At 35.6% G+C, this 20,636-nt stretch overlaps 1 protein-coding gene across 11 annotated transcripts in view; it reads right to left on the reverse strand.

The window, feature by feature from the left end:
• Positions 1 to 20,636, reverse strand: part of CADPS2 (calcium dependent secretion activator 2) — a 322,674-nt gene that overhangs the window by 97,600 nt on the left and 204,438 nt on the right. For all 11 annotated transcript variants that reach the window (XM_074827609.1, XM_074827608.1, XM_074827605.1 and 8 more), the window contains exons 10-13: positions 18,728 to 18,836; positions 17,186 to 17,389; positions 7,910 to 8,046; positions 4,099 to 4,286 (exon numbers count right to left, since the gene is read on the reverse strand). In XM_074827609.1, the coding sequence (XP_074683710.1) occupies positions 4,099 to 4,286; positions 7,910 to 8,046; positions 17,186 to 17,389; positions 18,728 to 18,836 (638 nt within the window). The remainder of the gene's footprint in view (positions 1 to 4,098; positions 4,287 to 7,909; positions 8,047 to 17,185; positions 17,390 to 18,727; positions 18,837 to 20,636) is intronic.

Consider the following 20,636-nt stretch of genomic DNA (forward strand, 5'->3'; position numbering starts at 1 on the left):
AGAGGGACTGAATAGAAGTCACAGCATGAAAAGTAGACAAAAGTGAACGTGATGGGGAAGAAAACAATAGCTCCTACCTGGACTGTTGACTGAAATGTCAGCGTTCAGGAATATCCTGTAGTTCCTTGTTCTGCCCATTTCACTTTCACCAGAGATACACAAGTGTATGCATAACAGCAGTGTGAAAAGTTCACTTGTGAACTAATAACTTTAATGGGGATTATATAGTGAAACATTTCAGAAGAAAAACATTGTGAAGAGGGACCAAAGGAGATGCTATTGTAAAGTTACATAGCACCAGAAGCACAGCCAATGCTGTTTTTATTTACTGGATTTACTTTATTTACAAGCTGGAGGAAAAGGGATCAGTTGATTCAGAAACACTGATGTGCTTTTGTTTAAACACTCACCAAGGCTATTCTTTTACTAAAATATTTTGCTTTTTGGATATTTAGGAAGAGAATGTCTTAAGAATGTCATCCACAAAAGCAGAAGTATCTTTTCTACACAAGCAGTTTGTTAGCTCAGTCATAATGCTCTTCCCAGCAGGAAAGGAAAGGCATGAATGAGGCTTGAATTCCTCAGTCTAGGACTCAGCTTATTGTGTTTGACCCTGCATAAACATTTCTGTTCCCAAACCAACAACATTGGCATCAGAGACACACTAAGTACCAGTATGCTTGATAATTCTGTCAGAACTTGTTACCTATATCTTTATCTCAGGGAAGAAAACAGCTGGGGACTGTTCTCTCATCCTGAGACCAGGTGGCAAGGTCTGCTGCATACAGCCTACACCAGAGCTCAGTTCAGGTCTTCTCTGTGCTTCACAATGTCCCTGAAGCTCTAGGACAACAATTTATATTTATGCGTTTATTCCAGGTGTTTTGAAATAAAACCATGGCTATTGTGTTATAGCCTGCAAGAGCATTACAGCCAGCAGCATGAAACAGTTCATATTTCAAGTCCTAGGGTGCAGCAAAAGAGCATAGGGGATACCTGAGGGTTCAAAATCTGCCAGAAGAGTTCTGGAGACATGAAGGATGGAAAGAGACAAAGCTGATTCATCCTTGTTCATGGTGTTTACTGGGAGCAGTATTCAGTACATGCAATCCCAAAACCATGCCTGGGATCTTATAGAGTGCCTATGACTAATGGACAGTTGGGGCCCACTGTACGAGACTGCTTCCTCACCAGTTTTATTTAGCAAATCAGATGCAGTCACTGGTGTGCTTAGCATATGTACTGGTATGGCCCCGGTATATTTTGTAGATTTGCCCTGATTTGTGCTTGAGTTTCTCCTCACTAGACTACCAGAAATGAAGGCGAGTGACACATTTATCTGATCATTTGACTGATGTCGCTAAATTGCCTACTACTCTAAAATTCATGCCTAAAAGAAATTGATAATTTGAACTACAGATATGGCTGCATTTCTACATGCTCCTCCATCACCTGACTTCAAGATCATTTTTGATGATCTTTCTCAGGCTAGTGGAAGGTCTAAGATTCCTCTCTGAACCGAAGGTGAAATATAAATTGACTACATCATGCCCAGAGTATAAAGCTCTTTGTCTTTGTTCTGTGGTCTTTCTAATTCTCAGCCCGACTTATAAAACTAAGATGTATAACGCCAGGGATCAGCCTAGAACTTTGGCCTGTCGTGCATTGTCTGTGAAATTCTTTTTTCCCTTTTACTATTTCTTAGTGCTGCGGCAGATGAATGAGTGGATGTATTATGTGAGTATATGTGTGTCTGTCATCCTCAGTGAGTGTGTCTGCTTCTGTCCTTGACTTACTTTTCTTCTTTCTTCATGTTTCTTTTTTCTTCCTTTTTACAATATCTCAGTTCTAGTCAGACCCTCTCTGTTCAACACTTCTTTTATTCCTAAAACACTCATAATGCTATTCAGAGAATATCTGTACAGAAGGAATAGACAGAATACAAACAGAGTGCTTACCACTGTGTAAATGATGTGCTCCCTGAGATATTTTCATGCACTGCACGCACTGCTGTCCTTCACTTAAATTATGAAATAAAAAGAAATGTATCTACCTTTCTTTTGAATTCTTGAAATAAGTTTGAGCAATTATCACTGTGTATTTGTCTTGTTAGGTTGAAACCAGTAATAAAAAGGCTAGAAACAACAAAGACTTAGACTCAATAGAAAATATGAATGCGTCAGGTTCTTCAAGAACTGACAAAAGAAGCATGCTTTTACAGAGAATACGTTACCAAGTAAAAGCCAGAAAATCTCCTAACTTACCAGTATGAACGTTAAGATTCTTGAGAGTATTTCAGGCACATTCAAAAACATTTTAATTTTGGATATTATTATCAAGGATTACATAATATTAATCTCCCACTACCAAATCACTCAGGTCACAAATGCCCAGTTCCTGTTCTCATGGATGAGGCTTTGTCTGAGCCAATGAAGGAAACAATATTCTTTTTAAGGATTGTGCCTTCTTCACTGGCTCGAGGACAAGTAAAACGGCTTTTGTGACTGACTGGTTGCAAGGCAACATAAGCATACATGTTGGGAAGAATCCTGATCCCTACCAGGATTCAGTTTTGGGGATTTACTGACAGCATCACAGTAATTGCTTTTGGGGACTATAAGTAGGTTTTCCCCTAGTGTCAGGATTGGATCAGTTGATGGGGGGAGATCTATTGGGTTTTCCCTTGTTATTTTTTAACTTTTTAAACATATTTCCTACACCAGTCTACAAATCTAGTGTGCACAGTAGGGTATAAATGCATGCTGTCCTATAATTTGATAGACTGCCTGCTCCATTCCCCACTCTAGTACAAGGAAGACATGGATAAACTGGAGCAAGTTCAGTGGATGACCAGCATGACAGTCAGAGGCCAGAGCACTTGCTATGAGAGGCTGAGAGATTGGGGTTGTTCAACCTGAAGAGTAGGTGGTGTCTAGGGGGACTAAATGACAGACCCCCAGCTGCTACTGTGAGGTTGACAAAAGACAATGGATATAACTGCACTGAAACAAGACAGGTTCAAACTGGATAAAGACCTGACTGGATAAATCCCTGAGCAACCTGGTCTGACCTCACAGCTGACCCTGCTTCGAGCAGGAGGTTGGTCTAGAGACCTCCTGAGGTCACCTTCAACCTGAGCTATCCAATGATCCTGTCTCCAACACCTGCTGTTTAACAGCAGAGCTAGTTCCCTCACAATTTGGAATAAGACATAAATGAAACAAAAGCTTCTTTTAAAGAATGCACTTAGCACAGCAAAGCAACAGCTTAATTCACAGAATCACAGAATCATCTAGGTTGGAAAGGACCTTGAAGATCATCTAGTCCAACCGTTAACTGAGCACTGACAGTTCCCAACTACACCATATCCCTCAGCGCTATGTCAACCCGACTCTTAAACCCCTCCAGGGATGGGGACTCCACCACTGCCCTGGGCAGCCCATTCCAATGCCTAACAACCCGTTCTGTAAAGAAATACTTCCTAATATCTAGTCTAAACCTTCCCTGGTTCTTTCCAAGTCTTTCACTTGCAAGTGGAAGGAAGACATCATCCCAAGAGCATCACTGTGACTAACAGCTCCTGAAGCAGCCTACATCTTTAGTGGAAAAAATCCCAGAAGTGTCCTAGCTCTTTCTGGTTGGCCATCACACCACATTCCCAGTATATGTTTTCCCCTGTGGCAGCACAGACAGAAGAACTCAGTATATTTTGATTAGTTGCCAAGATACAGACTGTAGAAAAAGAGTCACAACTTCCCTTAAACTGAAAAAAATTTTAGAATATTCACTGGAAACACCATTCACTAACACAACATAAAGACGGAATGAAGAGACTACCTTTTTAACAGGCTATCGTTTAGCCTTGAATCAGCCTGTCTATACAATACCCAAGAAAACACACTGCATTAACACAGTACAACTACAAGGAGATATTTTTTTTAAAAATAGTAATCTGTATAGAACATCCGATACCCCTGAAGAAATTTTCATGAACTGATTTCTGTTGTGTGCAACCTCCCTACCTGGTGAATGCAAGAGCCTATAAATACTTTTGATTCCTCCTAAGGCTATGAATTTAAAAATATATTATTAAATTACCTGTTACCATGAACATGAGAAGCACAAAATGCAAAACTGTAGTGGAGCAAGGTTGGATCAATGACAGAACCATTTTCTGAATGTTCAATCAATTCACTGAGATAGCAAAGATGGCGGTGACAGCCTCTCACTCCATAGCGAGCACAGTATTCGTCTAATACAAAGACTTGACCTGGGCTAAACCAACCCTGAAAGAGAGAGGCAAAAAAACCCACAACATTTTGAGATTTCTTTCCCTGCTCACAGTTTTTAAATCAAACAAAGAACAGAAGCATATATTTTTATGTGGATTACATAAACTTTTTACACTACAATGCTTTATATCTGACTAATGCTGATGACATTGGGAGCTAGATCCAACAATAGCCCTCTTGCTGAAAGGAGTAAATGTCAAGAAACTATTTGCAGTTCTGAGTTACCACCACTATGAAATATGTAGTTTACAAAAACATGCTAATAGATCCAAAGTCTGGTACAGATTCAATTATATCAAAATCCAATATAAAATAACACTTCAAAATAATTAATTTTGATAAAATACTTAATTATAACCTATGAGAGAACATTTGGGTAATGCTGAGGGACATTAACATTGACATTAAAACACAGTTTCTGGATGGTCACTTCCCTGTGGCTGCAACTTTATTGGGAGAGAACGACAATTTGACCATCTACCTTGTTTCTTATGTAAGATGCATGCACTTATAACAACTTTTTAACAACTTTTGCTAGTAAAGAGATACAAAGCTAGGTAGTTTGTTAAAAGCCACCTGAGTAAGATGAGTATGATTTGACTTTAAATAATAATTAGATTTTCTGGGGCATACTGAGGGCTTCCTTGGGCAGAGTCTTGATGAAACCAGAATGGTGTAACCCTGACACAGACAAAAACAAAGTACAGACTCGTTACCACCACAAAAACATTCCTGAGTGAATCCAGAGAGTAAAAAAAAATAATTGATTCTTGATGTAGAAATGTAAAACAGAAGAAGAGGCTTGGTTGCCTTGTCGCACAATATGAAAAAAAATAGCACAGTGATCTTCCAAAAAGCAGCAGGGAGAAAAACATAAATCTTGGGAAAGCACAGCTCCTTCATAGCTGTTCTAAATAAGCATTTTTCTTTGTTCTTTTCTTAATTGTGGTGATATTTCCCTCTCATCATCCCTGCCAAATGGTTAAGAGGGATTGAGGAACACCTGAACTCAAATATACAAATAACTTGGATAAGCAAAATGATTTTGCAAGTCATTAATTTATAACACCAGTTTAGTAGTTTAAGAACAATATTTCCCTATTGCTTGTGAATACTTCTGCAAGCTCAGATGTCTAATATTTATACGAAGTATCAGCAAAAATACTATTAAACAGTACTTAAAAATATATTCACATCAGGTTTAAATCATCTATGTTTTAACTTTACTAAAAGACTTGCATGAGGCAGGAATTTAAATTTTATATTCTCCCCCAATTCTTGAATTTAACATAGTATTTGCAAACAAGAACACCTCAAAGTTATTTCATAAATGTGTTTGCTCCTGATTAATTTCTTTGAAGTCAATGTTTCTACTGCCTTTAAAGAGCTTCATCTGCTTCTAGAGAACAGTTAGCTTTATTACAGCACCCAGAACAGTCCTCAGTGTTTTAAACTAATATCCAGTCATGCTGCAATGATTCCTGTATTTCACAGTGTTTGCTAGAAAATATGCTATTTTACTGAAAGAAGAAAGAAAAGAGATTTTAACTGAATTTCTGCAATAATATGTATCCTAGCCCTAGATATAATAAACAGTGGTTATTGTGACTGCTATTCTGTCAATACGTCGTCATTGTCACTGATATGTCTCTACATTTTCATGGAAAACATGACAAAATGCTGCATGTCAATGCCTAGCACTGCAAAAGGAAATAATTATCAAAATTTCTGTACATTCTTATAGGGAGAAAATTGTGACAAGAATACGAATTTTTAAAGAACTCATTACTTGAACTACAGTCTCTGTAAGAGATCTGGTTTAGTGTGGTAATTTTCATATAAATATGTGCCTTCCCTGCCCTTGTTCAACCCCATACCATGCATAAGCCTCACAAACACATAGCAACTATATGCTACAGAGTATTAGATAACTGCATATCTTTTTAATTGTATAATTGAAAAAATATTAAAAAAAGAAGCTTCCCAATACCGAGAATGTGAAATTAGGTCATATAGTAATTTAATACAGAACCATGCTTAATATCAATTCTTACACATTTTTGTTTTTATTTTTACAAGTTGTATGTGTGGTTACTCTATATTTATTGAAGTAAGGGGATGCATTGTTTCCAAAAGTGATAGGAAATGAGCTGTTCAGGAAAAAAAAAAATCACGCTTAAATGTTCATGTATTCTATTGCTACCTTGATGTTCCCAATTTTTAAAATTAAAAAATATAGTTAAATATGAAATTTAACAAAAAATTATCACCCATTCTACTTATTAAAAGCTGAATTTTAAAAAGAACAATAAGAAATACATCTGCTTTATGGTTGCTATAGCACTGTGTATTTCACCTAACCTCTTCTAAAAGTTCCTGATTTCAAGGTTATATTAAGTGTCTTACTATATTATTATTATAAAAAAAGATTTTGACCCCAATGCACTGTTAGAAAGCTAACCATTTTCTCTTTGAGTGCCAATTACTTTGTACAGATGTACCTTCAGGCCTCTTTGATTCAGTGTGCAACCCACAGACAAAAAAATGAGTCCTTTAACTTTTTCTATACATACTTATCTGGTAGTATTTTAAAAAGGAAGCAACTGGTCATCAAATAATCATTTTTTCCCCCTTTTTTACACTTGCAAACAAACCTAAAAAACCCCATCATTATCTCTGTATTACATGACTAGTCAGACCAATAGAAAAAAGAACTAAAAAAAAGTTATCCTTTTTTGTCACTGTTGGGATAGTAAAGTGAAAAGAATTATGTGCTATGAGGCATTTCAGGTCCTTAGAGATTAGTATTTCAGGCATGATATCAGGTGAAAATTAAAGCCTCGGGAAGGTACAAGGTCTGACCCACACAAACATAGTTAGCAAGTGTGTATAATCTGATGAACTTCCGCAAGATTGTTGCTGGTTCTCCCTGCTGAAGACAAAACTTGAAGCAGCCCCATCCTCAATTCCTAGTCCACAGAGCATAGAATAGAAAATGTTGTGTAGGAAACTGCAGCTGCAAATACGAAAGCATGTTATACCAGTATCTTATATTTTATAGCTGTCTTTGAAAGTGAAAACATTAATTTTGATACAGAGATAACATTTTATTTGCTTTTGTTTAATAATTATACTGACATTTGTTATTTGCAATTCAGGTAATACATATATGTCCACATATCTATATTGCCTGTGGTTCTGCTTCCCTTCTTTTGGCATTTTTCCTTCTTCACACCACAGTGGAATGAAGAATTACAAGACAGGTGAAAATGTCTGACATGAGGCAACTACATTTGTACCTTAAAATGCCTGTACAGGTGTCAGTAAATCCTACCACAGGAGCTCTTACCATTATCAAAACCTTCTGTTTTTATTCAAACCTCCATAAAGGACATGATAAATTTCAGCTGATAAAATCAGAGACAGTTTGGGTCTCTTTGCTTTCTATTGAGTGGCACAGCAGCAGCTTGCAAGTGTGTAATTTTCAAATTTGAAACCAATCGATTGGACCCTTTATTCCAACTACAACTGCAGTTATTGAATGAACTAGGAAGAAAGGACTACTTTGTAACAACTATTTCTCACTTCTTTATATCTATCTTCCAGCCAGTACTCACCAAACAAGAATAGGAGTCATTCAATCTGTGATCCAAGGTCTGCCTCTGAAGCAGTCTAAAGAGGGAAGCATGGTCAAATTTGCAGGGATTAGCAGAAATAAACTCATCCATGCCATGTTTCTGACCACGGTCTGTATCTGTTCATACAAAGGAAAAATGTGCAGAACAATACATGTGAGTGAGCTTGCAGATTTACAAACACAAGTGTACACATGGTATGTCTCAATATATAAACTTGAAAATATCTCAAAGAAATGAGTCACATAAGTAGATGCTTGCAGGTAACTTATTTTAGAATCTTGTTTTTTAATCTGAAAATATTATTACTCAATTATTTTTCTATCATACCAATCTATGGAGTGTAACAGTGAAAAAAGAAAAAGTTGCTACCCACTGACAGATTAAACAAAATTTAGAAAGACTACCAGAAAATACAGTAGAGTACATTAAAATAATTCTTAAAGCATGGTTTTCTAGTGGAGCTCTTCAAATGTCACATTTTACAAAACAGTGTTATGAGTATGAAAAAAATGTGTTCTATAATTTCCTGGGTTTGTGTGGCTGTCTTTCTAATTTTATCAAAATAACGAAATAAATATCCTTCCCTCTGTTGCAAAAAAAAAGAAAAGGTTTATGCACTTATTTCTTCAGATCAGAAAGAGCATCTTTACTGCAGATCAAAGTACCACTTATAGAAATATTCATCATGGCTTGAAGCCTACTTCTCAAATGGCAAACTGGAGCAGAAATGAACACACTGGCTTGAGCTAGGTCATTTCCAGCCTTCTTTTTGTACACAGCTTTTAATGAGACAAACCTTAATGTAGTAATGGCAAAGAGCTCCTTCAACCTTCCAGCAAAGACTAGTGAAAAAGGGAGCAGCATTTTTGTGTAAATACATCGAGAAAACATACCATCCCAAATGGCACTTCAATCAAAGGCCCAAATTTATTGTTCTTCACAGATTGCATCTTTGAACGCCTTTAAACCCCGCGGGTTTATCAAAAGAGAAGCTCTAGTGATTGCTTTCATTAATGCTATGTTTTGTCAAAGTCCTCAATGTGAATTATCTATCAAGTATGGACAGAAAAAGCCTTACAGTGCCCAAAAGGACTAGTTATGTATTAGCACATTAGCTGTCTTGGATTCTATAGACTGTACTGGGGTGAACAGTCCTATCAACTTAAAAATTGACTTCCCTTTTCAATAGGGTCTTAGCTCTTTGTTCCTTTAAATTCAAACCCAGCTCTTTTTATATTCGTTACTAGAAAAGTATAGATCTAAGTGTATCCTAAATGCAATTTTGAAAACCTGCATAGTACAAACCTAAAATTTCTAAAGAAAACGAGACAAAAGTTTATTGATTAAACCCAATTATAGAGTCAGGTTCATAATAAAACTCAATATTGATCTGTGGGCATGATGCTAACATAATCAGTCACATTTAGAAATTTAGCCCCAGATCATATTGATCCATGTCAAGTCCAACTTTCAGCTGTATTTGTGGATGGGAGAATTATTTAATTCAAACTGAAGGATCTGCAGCATCACATCCTGGAAAGATGCAGAAACTAATTCATATCACTTGGTTTTGCATTGTCAAAGCAAGAGTCACATCCATGTGACAGATTTCACCAAGGTGGATGTAGCAAATAAACAGTATGACAATACATCGATGGTGTAAGGTATGAGACCATCATCCCAGAGAAACAGCAGCATGTATTTTTAATGGTTTAAGGATGAGTAGCATATATGATTACATAGATTAACAATATTTCCATGAGCATTAGACTAGCCTATCATTAATGACAAACAGCTCATATTTTTGACAAAGGTACATGAAATGCTCTCCCTTAATTAGTGCAATTTAAATGTATTTAAACACATGAATTCAAAGATAAACAACACATTACTGAAAGTACTAAACTACAATGTGAAGTTATCCATAGTTTTCAAAATGATCTACACACAGACAGAAGTTTTGCAAACCCAATATCACATTAAACATATTAAATGTCTGGTTTCTACATTTCTTGTAACTTTTCCTTCTTATATGAATACCTAATTTATTGAGTCATTATTTACAATAAGATGACAGAAAAAAAAAAAGATTAATATTTATTTCTGCCATTGATCTCGTATAAATTATACACAGCTGAATCTTTCTTAAATTAACTGGCTTGATTTTTTTCTCTGGTTAACCACACAAATATAAAAGATTCCTCCTTTTTAAAAGAAAATCTGTGTAAACACTGACAAGTAATTAAGTATTTTGAAATCAGGAGACTGGATGATGCAAATGAAACAGATTCAACATTCTGATACAGTCATCGAGATGATCAGAATTGTATAAGACCTACTGAATACAATGCAGCTTGTGTAAGCAGAATCTGCTATTACATAATTTGTGCAAAGTAAGCAAAAATATTTACTTAAAAGTATAAATACTTGCTAGATTACATTCTACAGAAAGATCCATGACTGATCACCATATTTTTAAGTGAATGAAACAGCACAAATAACATTGTCAAATAGTAACAGAAGATCTGTTACCAAATATATTTTAGCATCAGAAAACCAAAAACTTACCTTTACCAGCTGCAGGTAAGCAGGAAACAATAGAAAAATAAATCTAGTGTAATACACTACATTTTATTCTACTGCTATGATATACATATAAGACAACTGGTAAATCTTTTTGAAACAAAATGGATTTTTAAAAAAATATAAGAACTTGATCAAAGATTATGAGGAATCCATAAATGTTGTATGACTGTGATCTAAACATTATTTAACACCCTACTTTTAAAAATCATTAGAGTGTATTTTTCGAATTCCTACACAAATGAGCTTTAGATGTCCTGTTCAAGCTACATGCAAATTCAAAAGACATAGAGTGATATATTGTGATACACAGTTAAGAAAAAATACAATTCCATTTTATTCTCTACACTTTCTCAATCTTGGGAAACAGTGTGAAGATATTTGGGGAGAACTTTGAAGCAGTAATACTTCTGCTTTTTCACAATTATTTTTCTTCGCTTCTTAATGGAATTTGTTCTCCTGCTTTCAGGTTGCCTCAAACTCATTGTTTTGGCTGCTATTTCCATATTACACTGTCTGTTTCAGGTTGTGTATTTATTTCAGCTTTTGGAAAATGACCCATTTTTTTTTTTTGGATCAAGGTAGGACAAATATATATATATTTTGAAACCATGGTAAAAACTTACAAAAGATTTAGCAAATTCTTTGGGTGTTCTTTTAGACAAGGACATTCATTTTGGCAGAATAGCATCCTGAATATGCCTCTTGCCATCTTTGCAAGAGAGTTCCAATTTCAGTCCAGCTGCAAAGGCTATAACAATCATCACATCCTCAGTGACTCAGTAGAGTTAAGTGAATTAAAATGACCAAGAATTCCATGCCCATGGCACAGGCTCGAGTAGTTCCTAGTGATAACAAAATCACTAGGCATCATTTCTGTTCCATTCCAGCCCAGAAGCAAATACAGGTTTTCTGTAGCATTTACTCTGTGCTAGGGTGAACTACGGGAACTGGCCTTGCAAAGCAGTGACCTCCTCCCTTTTGTGGCTCTCAGTGACATCTCTGCTTGAGTTTAAGCATTGTGGGAGCAATTTGAACTAGCTCAGGCAGGCAGGAAAGAAGCACAGATAAAGACAAGGAATCTAGTGTTGTAGGGATTAAAAAGATTTAAAGACTAGGGAGTAGTAGGGTAAGAACTATGACTGATACAGGAGAGGCTGGAACTGCTTGGATGAAGATGAAGGTGCAGATGCTCTTTGCAAAAGACAGTGGCAAGACATGCATTACATTCCTTCAAGTGCCACTCCATACATATAGTGACAGCTTACATTGGGAACATTTTGACTCTTGATCATTGACCAGGGCTCCAAAGTGCTATACGCTTAGAAGCACAGGCCAAAGAGACAATCTATGTCCCCAGAACCTTACCATTTAAATATCAGACAATGAAGTAACAGTTGGAGAGAAAATGGCAGAATATGAGAAAGCAGGCGGCCCATATGGCCTGACCGTCAGGCGGGGGATAGCACGCTATGGACTGCCAGTATTTTGCCAAAGGACAGATTTGAAGAAGATACTAGTCAGTTTTTGCATGTTTCTGAGTAGCACAGGAGAGAGCATAAAGGTGACTTACTGACTGACTAAGGTGGTGGAGGCCGGTGTTAACCTTTTCTTTCTAAAAGGGAGATGGGGGTAGTTGGAGGCAAGCAGGAATGGGACATGAAGGGGAATGGGGGAACATCCAGGCAGGGTGCAGTTACTCCACACTTTCAGGGGGCAAAGTGTATGATGGATATAAAGCTGCCAAACCTACTGAGAAAACGTCAAACGAAAAAGTATCTTTTTTCTGTTTGTTTCTAAAAGATTTAATTAATTGAACATACAGATACAAACATTTCAGAACTATTTTAAAAGCACTGCTTTACAGGAACATTACCAATTATTCCAAAACTGAGTAATGCCACCATACGGTTAAGCAGTGGTATTTCTTGTGTGTATGTATTATGACACTAGTACCTTAATATTAATCATACTCTGGATTTCCCACAGAGTCTCTGATGTAGCCAGTTCAAAGACTGAGAGTGATACAAATAACATTTAAAAGAAATACGAAACTAATAATTTATTCCCATATCATTAAACTATGCTAGAGAGAGAAACTTTATAGTGCTTATCATGGGTATATCCAAACAGACTGAACATGTTAAATTTTCATGACTAATCCCAAAGCATTTCTTCATTTGGCAAATTGCCTGCACTTTCTTCTTGATTACACAACACTGACTGCTCCACTTGGATGATTTAAATGTCCACACAAGTTCCCTACGTGATGCTCTTTTGGTCAGATGGATGCTTCATTTGGAAATGTCTTCAGTGTTGATGTCATTGAAATGATGTCTTGTAATACCAATGTATGGTCTGTGTATTTGAATCCCTTTGCTACTCCCTTGCTACTTAATAAACAGGATGTGATGTTTTCTACATGGGCTCTAAACAGCATTTTTATGAAAACTGTTATAATTGATCTCTGCAAAATCTCAAATTATTTTCCTTTTGTGAGTTGTTTTGATAAGTGACATCATTCCAAAAGAGAGATGAGGAAAACTATACATCTCAGATCAAAGGATTCCTCACCTAACTTGGTTTTCCAGTATCTGTCTTCTCTCCTTTCTTCTCTGCAAATATTTTCACAGAGACCATCTCTGAACTCCTGGTGGTGTAGGATCAGAATGATGTTTGGCATTGTGATTCTTCATTAAGACATGACAATCCCCTCATGTGCTGCTGTTACTCTTTTGTTACAACCAAGTTATTAACAGTGTTCATCACTTCAGCAGCTCTTCTAATTGTATGAATAGATCTCCTAATACATTGCTCATTAAGAAACGGCTAGCCTCCTGCACCTTTATGTGACTCAGATGAATCTATTTTTAATTGACGCTTTCCCCGAAACATTCATGTCCTTGGGGAACTTCTGTTTTTTTCTACAATCATGCATCCTTAAATACTCTGTCCTTTGCATTATAGCATGTTTATTCAGTATTGTGGAACTGAAGAGCAGTCTCTTTTTCTTTGCTGACATTACCCTGTCTTCACTTTTATTTTGGAGCCAGCTAATACTACAAAAGTGCAGTACCAAGTTGCTTTACTTAGAAATTAAGAGATTGGCTAGTATTCATTTTAGAAGTTGGACAGGTACAATAGTAGTTTGATTCCAGTGCCACATTTAAATGTGTATTTGCCTCATTGGTAGTATAGAATATTAAGTTTCTTCTAAATGCAGTACATGAATGATCCTAAACTGCTATACAGCATCAACAAGGAGACTGCACATTCAGATCAGTTAGAGATCTGTAGGTTGGCCTTTTGGAGTGTTGCTGCTGTGCACATGCAAGAGCAACATTTCCATTTTCTGCATTTGTGATAATTGCTGTAAAGATCAGTAAGACCCTGGCTGTCGTCTTATAATCACATGTCTAGTTTCTTTTCAGGAGTTCCTGATGTGTTTGTTTTGATCCAGCTCTGAGGTGGTTGTGTTTTGTTCACCTCATTTTAAGCACACTTTTGTACAAGGAATTATCTTATGTAGAGCACCAATAACTGCAAAAAATACAGTCTTTGTTATACAAAAGGAATCTCTTACTCCTTCCCTTCTACTACTTTCTTTTATACAAAAGGAGTTCATGGTATAGATCACAGGGATAATTCTACCACAGCTTACAAAAACTCTTTAAGAGTTTTGAACTTGAAAATATAGAAAACAGTAGAGGCTGTGAAAATTTACATCATTTACACTTATCAATTGGTTAAAAATATTAAATGTTTAATGAAATGTTTGCCTTTGACAAGTTACCATTTTCAGTTAATAATGTAATGTTAACTTTGGAAAGTAGAATTTTGTCTACAAGGCCATGGAAAATGGAAATGCTAGTATTTATTACTAGCAAAAAATTAACCTTGATACAGCTAGGTATGTGGCATAGTAATCATCATATGATGTTCTAATTTCTTTAATGACAACTTTCAGTTGTTTTTTGTATCTATCAAGAGAATTTCAGGATTAGAGAAGATATTTCATAAACACAATATTTAAAAACGTTGAAACATGTCTCCTGAAGTTGTTTTTTTCTTTACATCCAGCAGTTTAAAGATATTTAAATTTTTTCAAGTTATTGGAAGTGCTTTTTGTACATTTTATCAGGATGAGTGAGTTGAATTTCTTATCTTTTTAGAGGATGAGGAAGATGGGAACAGACTTTCAAGGCTTGAATATTATTAAATGACATTTGTTTTGCAAAGCCCTAGTTGGTTTTCTGCTTTCTGTGTGTGGTAGGGGCATTATATGATATGCTTTTAAAACTAAAACAATGTGATCTTGTATTGGTTAGAAATGCTTACATGATGTATTAATTGAAGAATAACATACATAAAAAAATAGTTGACAAATTCCCTGGTCATAACTGTATTTCCTAATACTAAAAATGTATCATAATAAAGAAAAAAATGGAAATTAATTTCACTTAATATATATAAACTAGCTCTCATGTACTTGGTGTTATATCTTGATTAAAAATAAAATACTCTCAACTTCACGCAAACATTTGTCTAGGGGGAAACAAACTGAATTTAGGAAACTGAACATATTTAAATCTGACAAAGGGTCAGCTATAGATTCTCCTTAGGAGTAAAACTGTGTCCCAAGAAAATCAGCATAGTATGTGTAAATGAAGCAGGAGTCTTAGAAAATTATTTAAGGTTGTATCAGTAAACCCTAGTCTTGCAGTTTCATAAAAACTCATTAATTTATGTCCATTTCTTCCTCAAGTGCAAAAGACAGAATAATGAAATTTTCTTCATGTAAGCAGAATTAGACATATTACAGAAATCAGTCAAACATTGATTCTTTCAAGACTAAACCTCACATTAAATGAAAATTCACAAGTTACTCTGTTGAAAATAATTCTATGAATTAATTACAAAAATGCCAACATTGAAGTGCATTCAAACAAAGGCCAATAATAATTTAACCACGGAGTTTTGATTTATATACAGTTCAGTCATATCAGTTTGTGCAAGTTGATATAAAAGCATGCCAGAAAAATACATGATATTTTGAAGTTTTTGAGCTTCCATTAAACTGCCTTTAAAAAAACCCATTATCTTCCCTATAGTTTCCACCTAAGAACTGTAGTCTCCCTAACTGTCTAAGATAATATCAACACATGTCAATCTTGGTTTTTAATTCTTTACCACTAATTTTATGTCTGGAAACATAATTTCAATATACCTAAACTTGCACTTTTTTGTACCTTTTTTTTCTATAACTTTCCTTGCCCTGTAGTCAGCATTTTTTAGTTGCTTTCACTTTCATGTAAACCCAGTGTCCAAGAAGAGGAGCAATTCCTTGGCTGCTGCTGACTACAGTCACTTCTGTCCTTTCTAACTGATGCACACAAAGTAGAAACATTAGGAGAGGAACACAGTGAACTCCCAGTACCCAGCCCAGATCCGGGTAACGGGGAGGAGGTGAGCAGAAGCACTCCTCGGCTGTCGCTCCATATTTGCTTTTGCAGTGTTACTTACATCCTACAAAATACTTCACCTTAACACCCCCTGTGATAAATGGTTATTTTGCCCTTCCAAATTGTTTCATAATAGAAATTCAACAGACGTCAGTGCTTTTGTGAGATTAAACTATGTTTTTTTCAGTGTTCTTGACAGCCCAGTCAGGATTTTACATAACTATTACTGAGTTTAACAAGCACATTTTACTGCCTTCTAATAGCAAAATGGTAAAAGATTAATTACAGGATGAATGGAAGGCCGTGAGACAGAGTGATAGCAGGACTGACACAGGAGAATGGTTTTGGGTCAACCTGCTATAGATTTCAGATATTAAGCCAAGTTGAGTCTAAAACATTTATCTCTTCTATCACTCCACATATACACATATATGATAATGTAGAAGGATAATTGCATACAGTCACATGACATTTTAAAAATTTGATGGCTATTACAAAAATCCTTGGATTGCACTCAGCGTCCAGAACAGAAAAAGAAAAATTATATATGTTTCCTATGTGCAGATATCTAAATGACAGAATATTTCCAAAGAGATTATATGAAAATTTCCAGATATGGTTAATTATGCTATCCATCTTGATTTTCTCTGAAACAATATTTTCCTCAAAGAAAGATGAGAAAAACTTAAACCTGATTATTTTTTGAAAATTTTTTATATGTAGTTTAATATTACACTGAGGTGTGCAAAAATCCAAGCAGTCCATCTAGTGCCTTTCACATCACAATGTACTGTCTGCATAGCAATTTTAAAATGACTAATATATACAATGTATGATAAAATGACCTAAATCTATAAAATTCTGAGAACAGATTGATGCTTTTCTATTCAACACTACACTGGCTGGCTATTGAAAAATATAATGTAAACTAAACACCATCTCCATGGTAATGTGTGGGTCAACTGTAATGAATATGAAGCTAATTGCTGTATTTTCATGGATTATAATAAAAATAATGACCTGTAAATCAGGATTTCCCTTGATGGTAATAATAATCTGAGTTAAAGAGCTTCTGGCTAACAACAAACTGCTAGGCACGTTTCCCTAGTGAATGACTGCTGCTTAATTAAACTTTATTGAGGGAGCTGCTACATATTTTACCATCTAAAACCAAAACCAAAGCCACAAAAGAAAAAGAAAGCGAACTTACAAAGTGGGGATATATCTGTGTTGACACTTCCTCCTTTAGGATTCATCTTCTGAGCTTGACTTGCAGGAATAGGCTTATATGATTGACCTGTGGCTCTGTACATGGCTTGAACCCAGAGTATTCTATCCTGCTCATCATCACTGGCAAATATCACGGTATCACCTTCTTTAACAGCATTGAAAAACATTCGACCACCCTGAAGACCTGGAGCAGGAAGTAGGAAGGTAATCTTACTAAATACAAGTTACTTCTAGATCACCATTAATGTTTATTACATTATTGGTTTTCCTCTGTGTATGTGTGTGGTGGGGTGGGTGTTAAAACATTTTACAGGTGTTAATGACCTAGAAATATGATAAAATCTAGAGCTATAAGGATCAAATGGTAATACATGGAAGTCACAGGAGAAAATATTTCCAATTTAATACCATATAATATAACATAACATAACATAACATAACATAACATAACATAACATAACATAACATAACATAACATAACATAACATAATATAACATAACATAACATAACATAACATAACATAACATAACATAACATAATATAACATAATATAATATAATATAATATAATATAATATAATATAATATAATATAATATAATATAATATAATACCATTTCCAATTCAATTCCAATTTATTTCTTATTCATCTTCTCTGTGTCATATGTTATTTTGCATTTCTCTAACATATCCTCCTTCTTGGCATCATTTTCTTAGTTGTAACTCCCCGCCAACTTTATCTCTTCTTGAACAGAGGCAACTCCATACCTCTTACCAGTGTTGCTGCTCCTTCTTTGGTCCCTTTTTTTTTATTCCAGTATTTTGTTCTGAGAGTACATAACCAGAACAGCACACAACACTCAATGTGGCTGCGCTGAGGAATTTTTTATGACAACATTTTTTTGGCTTTGCAAACACCTTCTGAACATTGTTTGTGTTCTCAATTATTCTAAACATTGAGCCAATGTTTCCCAAGATCAGTCTTCAACATCTTAGAAGCCATATTCATAATAAGTCAATAAGTCAAATTCATAACAGTCCACTGTGTAGGTAGAGTAGAACTGTTTTTCTCCACATGATTTCCCTCTGTCATTTTAATACTGACTTGTGCAGATTTTTCTGATATCCTCAAATTTATTTTTGATCACTCTGAGTAATTTGTGTTTGGCAAGCATTGTCATCATTCACCTTCTTTTCTAAATAATTTATGAATATACTTCACAGTACACTGCCACATGACTCCACCATCAAAAATAGAGAGAAAAGGTAAAGACTGACTAGAATTAATAATTATTTCCTTGTATCATATGCGGTCTTACAATGTTTCAGACAACCTTAGTGCAAGTTTACTGTTCATTCTTCTTACAATAAGCTTCTTTCTAAAAGCATGATTTTTCACACCAGAAAATCCTAGTGGAATAATTGCCAAAGAACCTTGGGGTATTTTGCTGCTAGATCAAAACGAGCAAATTGAATCAGCTGTTTTACACAAACATATCATACTTCAAAATCATGAAGAGTACCTGTGTGAGGAGCTGTATAATCCACAGTGTATCCTTCAAGCTGCATCAGTTCCTGAGGCTCAGATTTCTTTTCTCTGTAACTGCACATCGCAAATGTGTATTGGCTAACCTGAATAAGAAAGGACTTCTTAATTCCTGAATTCCATTCCAGAATTGTATAACACATGTACTATGGTCTAAATTAGCTTTCAGTTGTACTGAAGAAATAAACTCCATTTTACAGTGTAAAACTTTGCGTTCTTTCCCCTTCCTGCCATAAACACGTCTCTCTGCAGTTTCCTGAAATACAAAGTTTTTTTGGCTGTTGCTTTATGAAAAATCGAAAGGAAGCAAATTAGGTTCTGGTAGCGAAAATACTTGGTACTGTGGTACTGACCAAACTCAGTCTACTGTGTGAGAAAAAAAGTCCCATAATCCAAAAAGCTGGAAAAAAAAGGACTTTTATGTATAAAAGGACTGTTTGTAGAAGGAGTGACACAATTATCATGCAGCTGTAAACATGAAAACATAATCTGGCCAATTCCAGTTAAAGATGGTAAGTACTAGAACCTTCAGTTTGATTTCATAGTCTAATTTCTGCATCATAGTCTAATTTCTGCATCTTTTGCACCAGTGTTCACACCCATCTGCAGGTTGCTTGTCTCACTGGATACGATACTGTGTAGGCCAAGCAGCTTGCAGCTGGCATGAACAACATCAGTTACTTCTCATCAAGTATAATTATTAAAAAAATAATAAAGAAGGGAATCTGTCACCATGAGGTTTCAGACTCCCTAGACACAATACAAAGTGACAAGGAGAGCTGAGGAATAAGTGACTGAAGAGATAAAGAAAGGAATATAAAGCTGGGAGAGGAAAAGCAATCACTGAAAGAAAACTGAGGTGTTCCCACCCTTAAATGAAGAGCTGGCAAGACTATAAAAGGTGACCAGAAGAAAGAGCCTGTGAATCTGTGAACACTTGAAACTTAAGGGAACTGAATTTACATGGACCTCTGAAACTCTCATCTCCAAGGACTGGATACCAAGCCAAATGACTTGTTTTGAACTATAATATAATTTCTTAGATCTGTAAAGTTATGCAAGGATCTAAGGACGGGCAAGGAGCTTGTCTGATAGACAGTGGACAGTCTTTATCGCAGTTGCTGACTGCTCAGCTAACTGTTACCTAGATTTATTGCTTTGGCTACAACTCCAGGAATGATAATTTTTGAAGTAAAATTTTGACAACTGATTTCAGTTTCATTCATATATTCATCAATGTTGTACCTGTACACCACTCCACCTCAAAGTCTTCAAGTTGAAAGACTTCAACTGCTATTGACAAAAGATTTTTCACTCTCTGTAAAAGATTGATATTTTTGGAAAATAAGGATAGATATAATCTGCATAATGCTCTAAAAATATTTAATTATTTTAAGTATTTGGGGTTTTTTGAAACAGGGTTATGCTTGCTATGTGTATGCAGTGTATGGTGACTGAACATCCTCTGACACAGTGTGTACAAGCAAAAGGAACAAGTGTAATAACTCTCTCTGCAAAATTGCCATTAGGCCTTGAACGCTGAACTGATGTCTCCAGAACCACAGCAGAAGACTACAGGTGAGAGAAATTAAACATAGGTATTCCAGTTTAATGACTACATTAGTTGTGAAGGCAGTTTTATAGGAGATAAGAATTTGAGACACACTGTCAGTCAACTAAAACTCAGTGCCAGCTTTCCACATCAAATTTAGTACATTCACTTAAGTGGGCTGTACCAAGAAGAGCTAAATATAAATAAACACAAAAAACAGTCTAGCCCATCACTTTCAGAAATTCAGATTTTCAGGCTAGAAGGGAGTATTACAACCAGCCAGCCTGTGCTCCAGCATGACATACAGGACAGAATTTAACCTCATTGTTTGTGC

Source organism: Strix aluco, chromosome 5, assembly GCF_031877795.1.
Source record: "Strix aluco isolate bStrAlu1 chromosome 5, bStrAlu1.hap1, whole genome shotgun sequence".
Classification (NCBI taxonomy): Eukaryota; Metazoa; Chordata; class Aves; order Strigiformes; family Strigidae; genus Strix; species Strix aluco.